The sequence below is a fragment of the Elephas maximus genome, chromosome 11, assembly GCF_024166365.1.
Source record: "Elephas maximus indicus isolate mEleMax1 chromosome 11, mEleMax1 primary haplotype, whole genome shotgun sequence".
Lineage (NCBI taxonomy): Eukaryota > Metazoa > Chordata > Mammalia > Proboscidea > Elephantidae > Elephas > Elephas maximus.
In genome coordinates this window covers 99,427,267-99,444,574 of record NC_064829.1, presented here as the reverse complement: position 1 = coordinate 99,444,574, position 17,308 = coordinate 99,427,267, and the positions used below count along the sequence as shown (strand labels likewise).

Sequence of the window (17,308 nt, the reverse complement as noted above, 5' to 3'; positions counted from 1 at the left end):
TGGCTGTTCAAATTCACCCAGAGAAGCCTCAGAGAAAAGCCTTGTTGATCTGTTTCTAAAAGATATGCCGTTGAAAACCCCATGGAGCACCGTCGTACTCTGACACACATGCGGTCTCCATGAGTGAGAATCTACTCTAAGGCATCTGGTGTTCTGGTGGAAAAGGCCCTGAGTTGAGACCAGATGTCAGGAACCACATGTTAGGCAGGAAGTCATGTTATTTTAGGGCCTTTTAGACTTGTAATGAGTTAAGTATGGTTTTCTAAGCTTTTTGGGTGGATTCAATTGCCTGTTTAATAATTACAGAAATTATGACATTTTAACTATTAATTTCATATTTCAGGAAACATGTAATAGCACATAACTTTAAAAAATATTTTCACAAATTTGCTTTATTTTTGTGCATGACTACTTTTTTTCCATAACGATTTGTAAGTTAATTGTAGCAGCACCATCCCTAAATATTTCCGCATGCACCTCCTAAGGAAAAGAGCATTCTACATAACCACTAAGTCCTTTACACCCTCAAGAAAGCTTATCCAGCCCCTATTCTAATTTCCCCAAGAATACCTTGTTTTCATCCCAACCAGGATCCAATTAAGAGGCATACATTGTATTTGGTTGTCATGTCTCTTTGATCCCTTTTAATACAGACACATTTTTTTCATGATGTAACTTTTTGTGTGTGTGTGAGCTCAGACCATTTTCCTGTACAATGTTTCACATTCTATACTTCTTTGATTGTTTCCTCATGGCGTTCACTTTGTTCCACTATCCCTGTTTTGCCTGTACAATGGAAATTAAGCATGGAAAAATTCAGGGATGGTTGAGCATGATGAGTATGTTGAATGTCACTGAACTGTACATGTGAAGACTGTTGAAATGGCAAATGCTTTGTTACCTATGTATTTACCACCATCGCAACAAAAAAAATGGAAATTAAGTCTGAAGGCTTGAGTAGATTTAAGCTAAACATTTTGGCAAAAACACATCCCTGGTGGGCTTCACATCTGTAGGAACATAAATTTGGATGGGCTTACTATTCCATGGAGTTTGGTGTACTGGCTGCCAGGTCTTTCCTCCTAAAGCTGGATTTCTCCCCTGGAGACTAGCAAGTAGCAAGACTTCCACACCATGCCAATATTCTCTTCCCCAACCTCACCTAATGATTGTAGCAGCTATTGCTAATCCTTGCCTGAGTCAAGTCTTACATCAGGGGCCAGATCTTATTTTAAATGAGATAGGAGATAGCTAAAGGAGTTTGATCAGGGGAAAGGAGCCCTGGTGGTGCAGTAGTTAAACGCTCAGCTGCTAAGTAAAACGTCAGCGGTTCAAACTCAGCTAGTGGCACTGAGGGAGAGAAGACAAGGCAATCTGCTCCCATAAAGATTACAGCCTAGAAAACCCTATAGTGCAGTTCTACTCTGTGCTATAGGGTCGCTATGAGTCGCAATTCACTCGATGGCACACAACAACAATGATCAGTAAGAACATAGTTTACATTTATAAAAGATCACTTAATTACCTCCACTAGGATGGCTACAATGGAAAAAGCAGAAAACAAGTGTTGTCGAGGATGTGGAGAAATTAGAACCTTTATTCACTGTTGGTGGGGTTGTAACATGATGCAGCTGCTGTGGAAAACAATTTGGCACCATCAAGTAAATTTTGACTCATGGTGGCCCCATGTTGGTCACAGTAGAGCTACACTCCATAGGGTTTTCATGACTGTGATCTTTTGGAAACGGACTGTCAGATCTTTCTTCTGAGGCACCTCTAAACCAAAAACCAAACCAGTTGCTGTCGAGTTGATTCTGCCTCATAGCGACCCTACAGGGCGGAGTAGAACTGCCCCATATAGTTTCCAAGGAGTGCCTGGTGGATTCAAACCACTGAACTTTTTGGTTAGCAGCCGTAGCTCTTAAGCACTATGCTACCAGGGTTTCTGAGGCACCCCTAGGTGGGTTCAAACTGGCAGCCTTTAGGTTAGTAGTCAAATACTTAGCCATCTGAACACAACGAAAAGTTTGGAGGTTCAAGTTTGCTCAGAGGCACCTCAGAAGAAAGGCCTGGTTATGTGATCTATCGGAAATCAGCCATTGAGAACCCTATGGAGCAAAGTTCTACTCTGTCACGTATAGGGTCACCATGAGTCAGAGTCAATGTGACAGCAAGTGGTTTTTGTGGGATGTAAGCAGGGGAAAGAGGGAAGGGAGGACACGGTAGGGGAAGAAGTCAGAGACATGTTAGGGTTAATAGGGTCAACTGACTGTTAGTGCTGGTAGCCTTGAAAATGTTTTTAACTTGGTTGACCGGAAAAAGAAGAAAACGCATGAAGAGAATCCAGGGGGAGACCCTGACGAGAATACAGGGCACAGGACGTGCACGTTCAACGGAATGATAAAAATAATGATTGTGGAAAACCCCAAGAGTATGGCCCTGGACACCCTTTTAGCTCAGTACTGAAGTCACTCCTGAGGTTCAGCCTTCGGCCAAAAATTAGACAGGCCCATAAAACAAAATGAAAGTAAATGGGCACACCAGCCCATGGGCAAGGATGAGAAGGCAGGAGTGAACAGGAAAGCTGGTAACGGGGAACCCAAAGTCAAGAAGGAGAGAGTGTTGACGTGTCGTGGGGTTGGCAACCAATGTGCAGATTGTTTAATGAGGAACTAGTTTGCTCTGTAAACCTTCATCTAAAGTTCAATAAAAAATAAAAGCAAAAAGAACGATTATGGAAGGGATGCAGTTAGGGGTATTCATGAGGACTAGGGTATGACCATGACAGTGGGTGGCAGAATTAGGGGATGATGAGTGACAGATGAGGACTGCAGGGTTTCTTTGGGGATAGTAAAAATGTTCTAAAATTGATTGTGGTGATGGATGCACAACTTAGAGAATACGTTATTGTTGTTCCTTGCCATCAAGTCGGCCCCCAAATCACAGCGACCCCATGCACAATAGTCCTGCACCAGCCCCATAATCAGTTGCAGATCAGGCCATTGTGACCCATAGGGTTTTCACTGGCTGATTTTCAGAAGTAGATCGCCATTCTTAGTTCATCTGAGTCCAGAAGCTCCACTGCAGCTGTTTAGCATCATTTCAACGCACAAACCTCCACTGACAAGCGGAAGGTACATTGGCTGAGAGTTGGACCCGGATCTCCCACATTAAAGGTGAGAATTCTACCTTTGAACCACCATTTGTGTTTTTGTTGCATCCCACTGAGTTGAGTACAACTCATACTGACCCTATATGGTAGAGTAGAACTGACCTAGGGTTTCCCAGGCTGTAATTTTTAGGAGAGCAGATTGCCAGGTCTTTTCTCATGTGGAGCAGCTGGTGGGTTCAAACTGCCAACGTTTCAGTTAGCAGCTCAATACTTAGCCATTGTGCCACCAGGGCTCCTTGAACCAACACTGCCCCCTGTTAATATATTAAAAGCTATTGAATCGCACGCTTAAAACCAGTGAACTGTATGTGACTTATATATCACAATAAAGCAGTTATTTTAAATCAATGTCATTGAATTGTACATGTAGAAATTGTTGAATTGGCTTATGTTCTGCTTGTATATTCTCAACAACAAAATTAATTATTTTAAAAAGTGGGTGGCTGAGGTAGAGTGGAGGGCAAGACTGCTGAATGGATGTGATGGGATCAGGGTTCTGAGAGACCACACTATCACTGTTGCAATTATCAAGGAGCCCTGGTGGCACAGTGGTTAAGTGCTTGGCTGCTAATGGAAAGGTCAGCAGTTCAAACCCATCTAACAGCTCTTCAAGAGAAAGATGTGGCAGTCTGCTTCCATAAAGATTACAGTCTTGGAAACTCTTTAGGGCTGTTCTACTCTGTCCTATAGGGTCACTATTGATTTGACGGCAATGGGTTTGCTATTTTTATTACTGTTATATTACCGCATTGTAACAAACCACCCCAAAACTGAGTGGCTTGAAGCAACAAGAATCATTTATTTTGCTCATAATCTGTGATTTGGGCAAGGTTTGGTGGGAAAGCTGATCTCCGCTCCACATGGCATCAGTGGGGGTGGCTTAACAGGGGCTGGAGGATCTGCTTCCAAGATGGCACCCTCACATGGCTGGCAAGTTGATGTGAGTTCAGCTAGGGCCAAGGGCCAACAGCTCATGTCCTCTCCACATGGTTCTTGCCACGTGGCTTGGACAAGTGTCCCAAGTGAAAGAGTGGGGTGGAAGTTGTATCACCTTTTATGATCCAACACTGGAAATCACATAGTGTTACTTCTGCTGTAGTCTTAGGTGAGATCGTCACCAAAACTCACCCAGTTTTAGGGAAGGAACCTAGATTCCACATGATGGGGGTGTGGCAAGGTTCTAGATGACTATGTCGGACAAGAAATACGATTGTGGCCACTTTTGGAAAAGACAACCTGCTACACGATGAATTTTAGAAGGATCATCTATGTGGATAATCAAAATTACTAAGAATCATGACAGTACTTTTGAGTGACAGACAAGGAGCCTGCTCCATGAACAAACAGCAGTGGCCAGAAGGTGAAGAGATGACACCTTCAAGGAGGTGTCTGTGGAGACCCTGAGCTTGAAAGGAGTTGAAATGTCTGGAAGGGAGGGAGAATTTAGAAGTGTCAAAGACAAGCAAGAAAGACATCTGTCCAACCTCCAGGCCCACGGGTAGGAGGGTGAGAGAGAGAGGGCTTCAGGGAAGCAAGGTCTTCAGGGAGAAGGAAGGAGAGCAGGAGGGTAAAGGAAGCTAGGCTCTCAGACAGAGGTGGGGGATACAGGTGTTGACAGACACGACTTCCTGAAAGCAGAAGGGAAAGGTTTAGGGATTGGAGGAGGATGGGAACCTGGTTAGACTGAGGGTGTAGAGAGCTGGGTGGGAGGAGGAGCCACTCAGAAACACCCGACCCCATCACAATGCCACCTGGCTCAAGGAAGAGGCCTGGGGTCACTGTGGGAATTTGGGATTGGTTTATGAAAGATTTTACCCTGCAACAGTACAATAGAAACATAGAGTTCAGAGACCCACAAAGAGGGAAGCAGAGGATAAGAAAAAAGAGGAAAAAGGAGACAGAGATCAGAAAGAATGGGGACAGAGGAGGGGGACAGAACCGCAGAGTGAGAAGGACAAAGATCTAGAGAGAGGAGGACACAGTATCCCAGAAAGAAATGTAGACAGGAAGAGAAAGTCAGACTGCCAGAATTCATCTCTATGAGCTAAGGGTGACCTGATGGCAACTTTTTTTTTTTTTAAATAAATGCTGCAGAGGGCACCCAGGACCTCACTCTCTGCAGTCCGGGGTAAGCACTCTCCACCACTTCTCCCAAGCCCCAGGGCTATTTTTATGCAATGTCACGAGACATCAGTAGCTGGAAGGCCATCGGCTGCCTGCCCTTTGGTCCCTCCGAGTGACCCTGCGGCATCTCCGTGGCCCACCTCCTGCCAGGCCTTCTCTCACACCCTTCAGGGCTACAGCTCAGACCCTGCTGGGTCACAGAAAATCGTGCAGAAAATCCAAGTGAGACCCCCGGGGAGGAGACAGGGCACATGTCCAGTCGTTTCCAGACGCCCAGGTCGGGCAAGCACCAGGACAGTGGTGGACCACTCACAAAAACCTGGTGACAAAAAGTAAATAAATAGGGCAGAGACCTAGATAGATAGACACACAGAAACATAGAGATCCCCCTACCACACACACACACACACACACACACACACACACACACACACACACACACACACACACACACCTGGAGGGATTCAGGGATCTGACCTCAGCCACCCTAAGGCCTCCAGAGGCTTCGAGACAGAAACTCACAGTAATTCAGAGATAGAGAAGAAAGAGATCTAAAGGGGAGATCCAGAGACCCACAAGAACCAGGGACAGAGACGCAGGGGGGCTAAGAGATAATGTGAGAGAAGAAACTCAGAAGAAACAAACACCCTAAGAGATGAGAGAAACAGAAACCAACGGAGGCAAGAGAGAGACTGAGACAGAGACCCAGAGAGACAAGTGAGAAACAGGCCAGTTAGAGAGGCAGAGACATCGAGACGCAGAGACTGACACACACAAGCCCCCAGAGAGACGAAATTCAGAGATAATTCATCAATAGAGACCCAGGGCGATGAGACAGACTGAGATAGAGATGCACAGAGGCTGAGACAGAGAGACGTGAAAATAGGTGACTCTCACAAAGCGACTCAAGATGCTTACAGCAAGAGACGCTGAGACGAGAGACATATGGAAGACCGTTCCGGCGCAGGACTGAGGTCCGGGCCAATACAGAGATGGAAGGAAAGCGGCCCCGAGAGTGGGCTAGACCCCGAGAGGGTGCAGCGCGGCGGCGGCGGCTGGGGCGGGGGACACAGGGAAGGCACCCCGGTAGAGGGCGCCCGGCCGCCCTCTGCCCAGCGGGGTCACGACGCCCCCTCCCCCGCGCCCTGGCCGGACCGCAGGGCTATTTTTACGCGCGGACACCGGACACCGGGCTGGGGCGGCGGCGGCGACGGCCGAGGCGGGGCCGGGCCGGGCCGGGCGGCGGGGCCACACGTCCGTCGGGGTCGCCGGGGCTGTGCCCGCCATGGAGCCGCGGTGCCCGCCGCCGTGCGGCTGCTGCGAGCGGGTAGTGCTCAACGTGGCCGGGCTGCGCTTCGAGACGCGGGCGCGCACGCTGGACCGCTTCCCGGACACGCTTCTCGGGGACCCAGCGCGCCGCAGCCGCTTCTACGACGGCGCGCGCCGCGAGTACTTCTTCGACCGGCACCGGCCCAGCTTCGACGCCGTGCTCTACTATTACCAGTCTGGCGGGCGGCTGCGGCGTCCGGCGCACGTGCCGCTCGACGTCTTCCTGGAGGAGGTGGCCTTCTACGGGCTGGGAGCAGCGGCGCTAGCGCGCCTCCGGGAGGACGAGGGCTGCGCCGCGCCGCCCGAGCGCCCTCTGCCCCGCCGTGCCTTCGCACGCCAGCTGTGGCTGCTCTTCGAATTCCCCGAGAGCTCGCAGGCCGCACGTGTGCTGGCTGTCGTCTCCGTGCTGGTCATCCTCGTCTCCATCGTTGTCTTCTGCCTCGAGACGCTGCCCGACTTCCGCGACGACCGCGACAGCCCGGGGCTTGCTGCAGTGGCCGCCGCTGGCCCGGTGAGGGGCGGGGCCAGGGCGGAGAGAGGCGGGGTTTTGAAGAACCTGGGCGGGGTCCAGGGGGCCTGGGAGGGCTTGGCCAATCATAAGGCGGGGCAAGGGGCGGTAAGAGGCGGGGTTTCTGGGGGGCGGGGCCTGCTTGAGGGTGGACAGTACATCGGGGGCCAATCAAATGGCAGGGCAGGGAGTTGGCTGTGAGGGGTGAGCAACCCAGAGACAAGGGTTGGACCTCACCGCTAAAAGCTGGGTTGGGGGCAGGGAAGGTATAACTTAATAGGGGCGGAGCCTGAATGTTTGAGTAGGAGGACCTAACCTATCAGAAGGCAGGGAAGAGGTAGGTGAGAAACAAGGCCTATGGAGGGTAAGGCCCTCAGTGCAGGTGCGGTGCAGGGGAGGGGGACAGAAACATTAAGGAATCGAACCTGAGGGACAAAGGAGGGCCTGAAAATGGGGGCACTGTGAGGCTGGCAGCGACCAGTCTGAAGAAATGAGCTGGAGACACTGAGAACTGGGCCTGGAGAAAGCAAGCTGAGGGAGCTAAAGGCAGAAGGATGGGGCCTAGGGATGGGATAGGAGGATCCGATCCCCAAGGAGCCCTGGCTGAGGGCTGTGAGATGGGGGTTCTGAGGGTTTGGCCTGCAGAGAGGATCTATAACCATTACAGCCTGGGCTTGGGCAGGGGAGGGCCAGGAAAGTCAGGGCACAGGGAGGCAGGGCCAGGGCGGGACCTCCAACTAGAAAATCAATGCTGGGGCGGGGGTTTGGAAGGGACGATGCAGAATCCCTCTCAAGCATCCTTTAGGGAGCCAGGGCCAGTGAAGGGGCAGGGTCTACCACACCAGGTAAGGTCCAGCCACACCAGGTAAGGTCAGGTCTTCCAGCCTCTATCCCAGGGGTCCTGGAAGGAGTCTAGGACAGCGGGGTTGTTGGGGGCCTTGAGGTGGAGGCTACTGACTAGTCTGTAGAGAAGAGGTTGAATATTTAAACACCGAATATGGCTGTCCCACTGTGTCTTGGCCCTGGCCTGGTTCTCCCTGAACCCCTTCCTCCCTGCAGTTTCCTGCTCGGCTGAATGGTTCCAACCTGATGCCTGGACCCCTGCCCCGCATGCCCTTCGATGACCCGTTCTTTGTGGTGGAGACACTGTGCATCTGTTGGTTCTCCTTCGAGCTGCTGGTGCGTCTGATGACATGCCCGAGCAAGGCAGCCTTCTTCAAGAACGTGATGAACCTCATCGATTTTGTGGCTATCGTACCCTACTTTGTAGCACTGGGCACGGAGCTGGCCCGGCAGCGGGGGGTGGGCCAGCCAGCCATGTCACTGGCCATCCTGCGAGTCATCCGACTGGTGCGTGTTTTCCGCATCTTCAAGCTTTCCCGGCACTCGAAGGGACTGCAGATTTTGGGCCAGACGTTGCGGGCCTCCATGCGTGAGCTGGGCCTCCTCATCTTCTTCCTCTTCATTGGTGTGGTCCTCTTCTCCAGCGCAGTCTACTTTGCTGAGGTCGACCGAGCCGACACCCATTTCACCAGCATCCCTGAGTCCTTCTGGTGGGCAGTGGTCACCATGACCACAGTTGGCTATGGAGACATGGTGCCCGTCACTGTGGGTGGCAAGATTGTGGGGTCTCTGTGCGCCATCGCTGGCGTGCTGACCATTTCCCTGCCTGTTCCAGTCATTGTCTCCAACTTCAGCTACTTTTACCACCGGGAGACAGAGGGCGAAGAGGAAGGGATGTTCAGCCATGTGGACACACAGCCCTGTGGCATACTGGAGGGCAAAGCCAATGGGGGGTTAATGGATGGAGAGGTGCCTGAGCTACCACCTCCACTCTGGTCCCCCCCTGGGAAACACCTGGTCACTGAAGTGTGAGGGTCAGTTGAGGCCTCTGGAACCTCACACCTCCTTGGAGGGAGGGAGGGAAGGGAAGAGGGAAAGACCAGGGGGAGGGGGTTGGATTTAGGAAGAAGTAGGTTAGGTGGTATTGAGTGGGGGAACACAGATTCTTGTTGGGTCTTGGAGTTGTGTGGTAACAAACTTGAGAGCAATGGGTTTGGTTTTGGGTTTGGTGAGGACCTCCTTAGGTGGCAATGAATGGCAATGGGTTGTGTCCAGTTGAATTGTTGCATCTCTGTGTAGGTGACTCCATTGGTTTGTATTGCATTGGGTTATGCAAGGCTTGTGGGGCTCTTTGGGGTAGAGTTGAGATAGGTTTGGTCATATGGTTGTATGAGTTTCCTAGGTCCATGTTGGGTTGTGTTGGATTGTGAGTCTGAGTCTTGTCAAACTGTATTGTGCAGATTCTGTGGTTTTGAGTCCCCTAGGCTACTAACCAAAAGGTCAGCAGTTCAAATTCTCCAGCTGCTCCTTGGAAACCCTATGAGGCAGTTCTGCTCTGTCCTATAGGGTCACTATGAGTCAGAATCGACTCAACAGCAATAGGTCTTGTCTCTGGTCAGGGCCATGTTGGGTTAAGTTAGGTGGTCACCCATGGTACTGTTGCGATTGATCACATGGTTACACATTGCATTGTTGAGTTGGATTGACACACGTTGGCAATTGCTCAGCTTTATGATTCTTCTAGGGCCGTGTTATTTTAGGTTCTGCGAAGTCATGTAGAAATAGGAAAAGTCAAGTGATACAGTGTGAGCTTTCTAGGTCACCCTGGACTAAGGTGGATTGGAAGATATACCTGTGTGAGTCTTTTAGGGTTCTGTTAGATTGAGTAGTGTAGAGTTATGTGTATGGAAGTCTTTCAGGGCCACAACTGAGTTGAGCTATATTGAGTTGTATAATCATGTGAGTCTCGTAGGGCCAGTTCAGTAGGGTCATATGATTGACTTGAATTACATTGAGTGTGTCATTGTATGAGTCCTGTAGGAATGTTGGATTGAGCTTTACTGTATGTATGTATGAGTTCTGTAGGGCCATGTTGGGTTATTTAGGATTTAGCTGTAGCACCAGGACCCAAGGATAACAACATAGGGGAGGAATTATGGATGGGGGAGTGAGCATGGCGTTGTGGGCCCTGAGAAGATATGCCAACTGGCTTAGCCAGCGTAACTCCATAAGGGAGCAAGGTTGGATTCTGTATTTGTGGATTCAGCTATTCATCCGGAGAGGCGCTGGGTGAACCAGGGAAATGTGGACACTCCTTCCATTCACACAACCTGCTTTGTTTTGCCATTCAAAACCCTTCTCTATCTGTCCTTCTCTGCATTTTTGCTCTCAGATAAGGAGATTAGGGCCACGGGAAGAGGGAGAGGAGAGAATACTGTTTGTACCCTGTTTAGACATAATGGGGGCACAGACACCAAAAGCAGGATACAGGGACCCACAGAGGTATTGAATTAGAGAGAGAAGAAGGGACAGAAATTCAGAGAGGAGGAACAGAGACCAAAGAGAGAGGGACAGAGACCTAGAGTAAGAGGAGGGAGAGAGACCCTGAGAAAGGGGAATAAAGACCCAGAGAGAGAGGGGGACAGAGACCTAGAAAGAGATGGGAACAGAGACCTGGAGAGAGAGGAGGACAGACAGTCAGAGAGAAAGGGGAACAGGGACCCAGAGAGACAGGGACAGACACCCAGACAGAGAGAAGAGGACAGAGACCCAGAAAAAAGGGGATAGAAATTCAAAGAGAGAGGCGGACAGAGACCAAGTTTGGAGGATAGAGACCCAGAGGGGGGTGTGAGACCCAGAGGGGGGTGTCATGCACCAGAGAATGACAGACACCCAGAGATGGAGACAGATCATAGAGGCCCCAGAGAAAGAGAACCAAAAGAGGAAAAGGCAGAAAAAGTCAATACCCCTAAACCCAAGAGAAAGACACAGATTCTCGATTTTACAAAACTATAAAGAGATCCTACACCAGGGTCTGTCGCCCAATCTCCCCACAGCTCAGGAAAGCTGTCAGCCACACTGGGTATCTCATCTGCTTTCCAGGGGAGAGACCCAAGTGTCAGAGAAAGGGAGAGGCTTTCCAAGGTCGCAGAGCAAGTTGCCAGGGCCGGAACTTGTGGCAGGCTGCCTGACTCCACATGCCCCCATCCGCCTGGGACACCCATGGCCTCTCAAGTTCAGTAGCCTCATTTCTGGCAGATAAAGAAATTGAGGCACAGAGGGAGGGGTGTTACCTAAGGTGGCAAAGCCAAATTTTTTCAGAGCAAAAAGGGCATTTGGAGGACAATGATAATAATGGTGATGTCGATGGTTATAATCACTAACACATACAGGGCTTCCTACGTACCAGGCATCAATCGAAGGACTTGTATTAATTTATTAAACTCATCCAGTGGTTTACAGAGTATTGTTGTCATTGTTTTTGGATATAATTACCCTTCCCCCCCCCTTCTTTAATTTGGTCAAATGAAATCTTATTTAGAGGCATCAGTGGGAAATGTCAGAGAGGACCTGGTTTGGGAGGAACACACATCCTTTCTAGTTCTTCTTGGCAACTCAAAATGCAGCTAAGGAATTCCATTTGGAAACGACTGATTTAATCCAACCACTTTTTTATACAGAGAAAGAGAGAAAAAGGTACAGATAATGAGAAGACTTTGGTAAAGGTTGTAAATAGTATAACTTTTTTTTTTTTTTTTTTTTTTTTAGGTAATTACTTCTTGCTTAAATAGAAAGGAAGTCATGTCTAGAGACAGAAATGGAGACAGACCCCCTACAGTGACAGAGACAAGCAGATGCTTAGAGTGAAGACCCCAGCACAGAGACCCAAAGAGGGAGGTGGATGCAGAGAGGGACTGAGACCTGGAGGAAGGGTAGCAATTCAAGGGGAGGAGGTAGAGCAAGAGAGAGGAGGACAGAGACCCAGACAGTGGGACACAGGGACCCAGAGAGATAGAGGAAGACAGAGACCCAGACAGAAGGGGACAGAGACCCAGAGAGAAGGGGACAGAGACCCGGAGAGAGGTGGGCAGAGACTCAGAGAGGGGGACAGAGACCCAAAGAGGGGTGACAGACCCAGAGAGAGAGGGACAGAAACCAGATAGAGGGAAGGACAGAATCCGGGGTGGGGGGGGGCGAGACCCAGAGAGAGGGAGACAAAGACCAGAGAGGAGGGGACAGAGACCCAGAGTAAGGCACAGAGAGACTCAGAAAGAGGGACAGAGACCCAGAGAAAGAGAGGAACAGACACCTATGGGCAGGGCAGAGCTTGAGGAGACCCTCCCACTATTTTTGTTACCCTTCTTTGAAAACTCAGCCCTGCTACCTCATCAGAAACCTGACTTTACACAGAGCCCCTGTGGTAGGGGGTGGAATGAGGGAAAGTGTGCTGAGGTCAGGGAGATGACCCAGAGGCTGGGAAGGTACTCCTCCCCCAGCTCCAATAAACAACTGCAGCCGCCTTCTATGCACCCTTGGCTGGGATGAGGAGGTGGAGAGGGGAACACCCTAACTAGGGGACACCCTTCCTGCCACCTTGCCATGCTATATTTAGGCTGAGGGAGGGGTACGGGATGACCCCCCAAGACGGGTGTCAGCTTTCCTCCTGAAAATAGCTCAGGGGGAGGGGAGTGGAGTCCCGGGGTGGAGGTGTTGTAGGGTGACCGGCCCTGTGGTGTAACTGTCCCGGGGCTCTCTCCAACTCCATCTTTCTTGGGGTTTCGTGGGGTCTCTGTCCCCCTCTCCCTGAAACTCTGTCTCCACTCTTTGTCTTGGTTTCTGTCACTTTTTATTTCTGTGCCTTTCCCCTTTTCTGCCTTCATCGTTCACTATCCACTCTTTCTCTAAGCAGGTCATTCTATTAGAAATACACCTTTACGTGAGTTCCATACTACCTGCAATTTCTCTTGGCTGAGCTCAGGGCCCGACGACCCTCTCCACAGTCCCCACCCAGGAAATTCCAGGATAGAGGACCATGTGGGAGAGCCCCCCACATTCACTGCCCCCCAGGGCCTCGGATCTTATCACTGCCCAAGTCCAGCTGGTTAATGTCTGGCACGGAGCTCCTGGGAAAGTGGGGATGTGAGCAGAGGGTGGGAATCTGCCCCAGCATTGACACTAAATTGGCAAAAGAAGGCAAAAGAATCTCAAAGCCCAGACTCTTGGATATGACGGAGGAGGGGGCTGGGGTCTGACTCCCGAGTGTGAGGAAGGAGGGGGCTGGGGGCCCAGACCTCTCAGTCTGAGGAAGGAGGGGGCTGGGGGCTCAGACCCCTCAGTCTGAGGGAAGAGGGGGCTGAGTGCCTGGACCCCTGACTTTGAGGGAGAAGGTTGGGGACCCCAACTCCTGGGTCTGAGGGAGGAAGGGGCTGGGGTCCTGGACTTCTGAGTCTGAGGGTGCTGGGACCCGTACTCCCGGGTCTGGGGGCGGAGGGGGCTGGGGGGCCCGGATTTCCGGGTCTGAAGGAGGAGAGGGCCGGGGCCCGTACTCCTGATTATGAGGGAAGGCGAACTGGGGCTGGGGAAGCCCTGATTTCCAGGTCTGAGGGAGGAGGCAGCTGGGGGCCCGGACTCCCGGGTCTAACGTAGGAGGGCGCAAGGGGCTGGGATTCCTGGGTCAGAGGGAGGAGGGGGCCGGGGGGCCGGGGGCCCGGACTGCCCCCGGGACCGAGAACCGCCACGTGCGAGCTAGCGGCCCGGCTCCCGCGGTCCGGCGCGAGTGGAAGGCGGCCCCGGCCCCGCCCCGCCGACGGCCCGCCCCCGCCCCCGCCCCCGCCCGCGCCCCCGCCCCGGGCCCTCCCGAGCGAGTGCGGCGCGGAGCCGGCGGGCGCGGGCGGCCCTGCAGACAGCGAGCGGGAGGTGGAGCCGCCGCCGCGCCAGGGGCCGCCGAGGAGCCAAGGACGGCGCCCCAGGTAAGAGCCTCCCGCCTCCGCCCCCGGGATGCCGGCGTCCGGGTCGCCCTGCCCCCGGGTGGGGAGGGGCGGGGGCGGGGCCGGTGGGGGCGGGGCTTGGCGGAGGAAACTGAGGCAGGAGCGCAGTGTCCGGGATATCCAGTGCGTCCCCCCCCAGCAGGGTCTCAGGAGTCCTGCCCTTCAGTCCAAACCGTCTGGTGGAAGGAGGGGCCTGGGAGTCTGCATTTTCAGTACCTGGAGAGGAGGGACCTGAACACCAGAACTCCTGGGTCCCGAGGGAGGAGGGTCCTGCGGGCCCATCAACTCCCTGGTGTGAGGGGGGAGGGAGATTGGGGCTAGAACTCCTGGGTCTGAGGGAGGAGTGGTCCGGGATTCCTGGACACCTGAGTACACGAGAGGAGGGAGCTGGGGGCCGGACTCCCGGGTCTGAGGGAGGAGGGGTCGGGGACCTGGATCCTGGGTCTGAGGGGAGGGAGCGGGGGCCTGAACTCAGGATCTGGGAGAGGAGGGCCTGGGGACTCGGACTCCTGAGTTTGAGCGAGGAGGGGACTGGGGCCCCCCGACCCCTGGGTCTGAGGATGAGGGGGGTGGAAGCTGGGACTCCTGGTCCTGGCTGGGGCAACATGCGCTCCTCTTCACACCCCACCCTTTCCGTTTCCCATCTCTGCGCCAGGGCAAGCAGCCACTCCAGGTATGTACTGTAGAAGTCTTGGGCGGGCCCTGGCCTGTCCTGTGAGGAGGGAACATTCCAGGAAGCAGCCTCGGGGACCCAGGGCCCTTAGGGACCCGGGTGTCCAGGCCCGCCCCGCGCCGCCCCCGCCGAGTCTGGGAGATGAATGGGCCGGGGAGGAGGATGTAATCTTTTCCAGCCTCCTCCATCCGCTGCCTCTCCCCTCCCCCCATCCCAGCCAGGAACCATCACCTGGGCAGGGAAGGGGCCTCTGGGAAGGGGGCGGCCCAACTCCTGGGTACCTTGTGTAGTAAGAGGAAAGCAGGGAAAGGCATATCAGGGTCTCATCCCTCCCCCCACCTGTCTATCCAATCTGCCTGTTCCTCCTTCTCCCTAGGTGGTTGCCCCCTCCTTCTCCTGAAATGTCAGGAAGGAGGGGGCCAACTGTGTCCCCCACAGGGGCCCCCTGGAGCCTGGGGGCCCCCAGCCCGGGAGCTTGGAGGCGGAGGAGGTGCTGACAGGTCTGGTAACCACCCCCTGCTTCCCAGCCCTCTCCAGGATACCCTTTCCCAGATCCACGGGCTTCTAGAATATTGTAGAGGAACTGCAGTAGCCACACCCCCCACAGCATCTCCCAGTCCTGGGTCTAGTTCACAGACAGAGAAACGGAGTCCTTGCCTGAGAGGGGGAGTGTCTTGCCGTGTTAATGGCAGTTTTCAGCTGAACTTGGGTCTTCCCAGGATCCCAGAACTTGGCCTTTCTCAAAATTTTGGAACTCACACCTCCTCCAAGCAGCAGGATTTGGGGTTCCTCAGGGTTATAGAGGTAAGATGGGCAAGTGAAATTGCCCAGGGTGGGTTCAAGTCCCGTCACTGTCGCTTGCTAGCTGTGTGACCTGGTGCCTGTAACAAGTCTCTCTGAGCCTGTGTTTCCTCATTTGTTTGTTATTATTACTGTTGTTAGTTGCCATAGGGTCAATTCCAACTCATGGCGATGCAGAGTAGAACTGAGCTGCTTAAGGTTTTCAGGGCTGTGACCCTTCAGAAGCAGATTGCCAGCCCTTTCTTCCGAGGCACCTCTGGGTGGGTTCAAAATACCAATCTTTCAAGTTGAAAGCTTAACTGTTTGCACCACCCGGGGACTCCTCGTATTAGTAATAGTAATAGAATATTTATTACTAATTTAGAAGTTGGGTATTATCCAAGTCCCAGAATATAGGGTCCTTAAAAATTCTAGAACAAGGGCCTCACCATGGTTCTGACATGCAGGCTTCCCTGGGGTTCCCAGCTTTTGCAGTCTTCTCTAACCCCAGCTCCCCCTCTCTCTTCAGGTGCTCAGCAAGATGCTCCCCCACCTCTCCAGCTCTCTCCCCATCCTCCTCCTCTTCCTCCTCCCCAGCATCCCATCAGAGCCCCGTCCCCCACCCACACCACTACCCCCATTTCTGGCCCCTGAGTGGGACCTCCTGTCCCCTCGAGTAGCCCTGTCCCGGGGCGCCCCCACAGGGCCCCCCTTGCTCTTTGTGTTGGAGGCTGGGGCCTTTGGGGAGCCTGGGGGCACTCCAGCCAACCGCAGTCGCCGCGGGGTGAGTGAGACAGCACCTGCCAGTCGCAGGGGTGAGCTGGCTGTGTGCGATGCAGTCAGTGGCTGGGTGACAGACCGCCGGACAGCCGTGGACCTGCGTGGGCGTGAGGTGGAGGTGCTGGGCGAGGTGCCTGCAGCTGGCGGCAGCCCCCTCCGCCAGTACTTCTTTGAGACCCGATGCAAGGCGGAAAACGCTGAGGAAGGTGACCCTGGTGGGGGTGGCGGGGGCTGCCGGGGTGTAGACCGGCGACACTGGGTATCTGAGTGCAAGGCCAAACAGTCCTACGTGCGGGCATTGACCGCTGATGCCCAGGGCCGTGTGGGCTGGCGATGGATTCGAATTGACACTGCCTGCGTCTGCACACTCCTCAGCCGTACTGGCCGGGCCTGAGGCTGGGCCCGGGAACTGGACAGGCCAAGGAAGAAGACACCTGGATGCTGAAGGACCTTGGGGAAGGCCTGGCTGTGCTGGGGGTCTGTTTGCAAATTTGTCAAATGCATGCCAAATCCCAGCTCTTTGATTTTAAGAGCTCAATCTGTGTAGGACAGGTGATAAAACCAAGTGGGGTATTGAAAGATGAATAGTTCTGCTGGAGGATAATGATGATGATGATGATAGCCAATATTTACTTAGTGTATATCAGCCCTAATACATAACACCTCAGCTAACTCTCTTGGATTGGACCATTGGAGGCCCTCAGCTTCTAAATTGCTGACCCTTCATTTTCAGAGGATACTGCCTGGCCCACCCTGGAGAGAGGGATAAGAAGGGTGATATGTCAATAAGTGGGTGAGAGAGCTTAAAATCAGCCAGAAGACCTTAAGAACATGACCTCATGGAAAGGCCTTTGAGTATCTGGGAACCAGGTCTCAAATGAGAAATCTTGCTTGGTCAGAAGGCGAAGTGTTGGTTTAGAACTTTGAAACTGTCTTGAAAAGTAGTGAGCCCCCCATCACACGGGGAGTACAAGTAAGGTTGGATGATAGGAGGTGAGGATGCTGGAAAGTTCAGCCCTGTGCAGGGAGTTGGGGTCAGGTTTCTATCTCTCCCATCCCCACCTCAGACTTTACCCACATTGGGAAAGAAATAGACCTTAAAATCATCTGGC

General features: G+C 52.9%; 2 protein-coding genes across 4 annotated transcripts; both read left to right on the top strand.

Annotated features, from left to right (window-relative positions):
* Positions 1-6,566: 6,566 nt before the first annotated feature.
* Positions 6,567-9,008, top strand: KCNA7 (potassium voltage-gated channel subfamily A member 7). Its single transcript, XM_049901240.1, has 2 exons — positions 6,567-7,136; positions 8,193-9,008. The coding sequence occupies exons 1-2, from the start codon at positions 6,582-6,584 to the stop codon at positions 9,006-9,008; spliced, it is 1,371 nt and encodes a 456-aa protein (XP_049757197.1). The 5' UTR covers positions 6,567-6,581.
* Positions 9,009-13,887: 4,879 nt separating this feature from the next.
* On the top strand, positions 13,888-16,590 carry NTF4 (neurotrophin 4). Of its 3 annotated transcripts, XM_049901234.1 has the most exons (5): positions 14,059-14,086; positions 14,619-14,636; positions 15,013-15,136; positions 15,356-15,440; positions 15,946-16,590. In XM_049901234.1, the coding sequence occupies exon 5, from the start codon at positions 15,958-15,960 to the stop codon at positions 16,588-16,590; it is 633 nt and encodes a 210-aa protein (XP_049757191.1). In that variant the 5' UTR covers positions 14,059-14,086; positions 14,619-14,636; positions 15,013-15,136; positions 15,356-15,440; positions 15,946-15,957. The 3 variants fall into 3 exon arrangements, with proteins under 3 accessions (XP_049757190.1, XP_049757191.1, XP_049757189.1); XM_049901233.1 differs by lacking the exons at positions 14,059-14,086; positions 14,619-14,636 and adding an exon at positions 13,888-13,945; XM_049901232.1 differs by lacking the exons at positions 14,059-14,086; positions 14,619-14,636; positions 15,356-15,440 and having other exon boundaries at positions 15,051-15,136.
* Positions 16,591-17,308: the final 718 nt, after the last annotated feature.

Coding starts and splice junctions, on each gene's coding strand:
- KCNA7 (XM_049901240.1), top strand. CDS start 6,582: ATGGAGCCGCGGTGCCCGCCGCCGTGCGGCTGCTGCGAGCGGGTAGTG. Junction 7,137..8,192: donor CAGTGGCCGCCGCTGGCCCG/GTGAGGGGCGGG, acceptor TCCTCCCTGCAG/TTTCCTGCTCGGCTGAATGG.
- NTF4 (XM_049901233.1), top strand. CDS start 15,958: ATGCTCCCCCACCTCTCCAGCTCTCTCCCCATCCTCCTCCTCTTCCTC.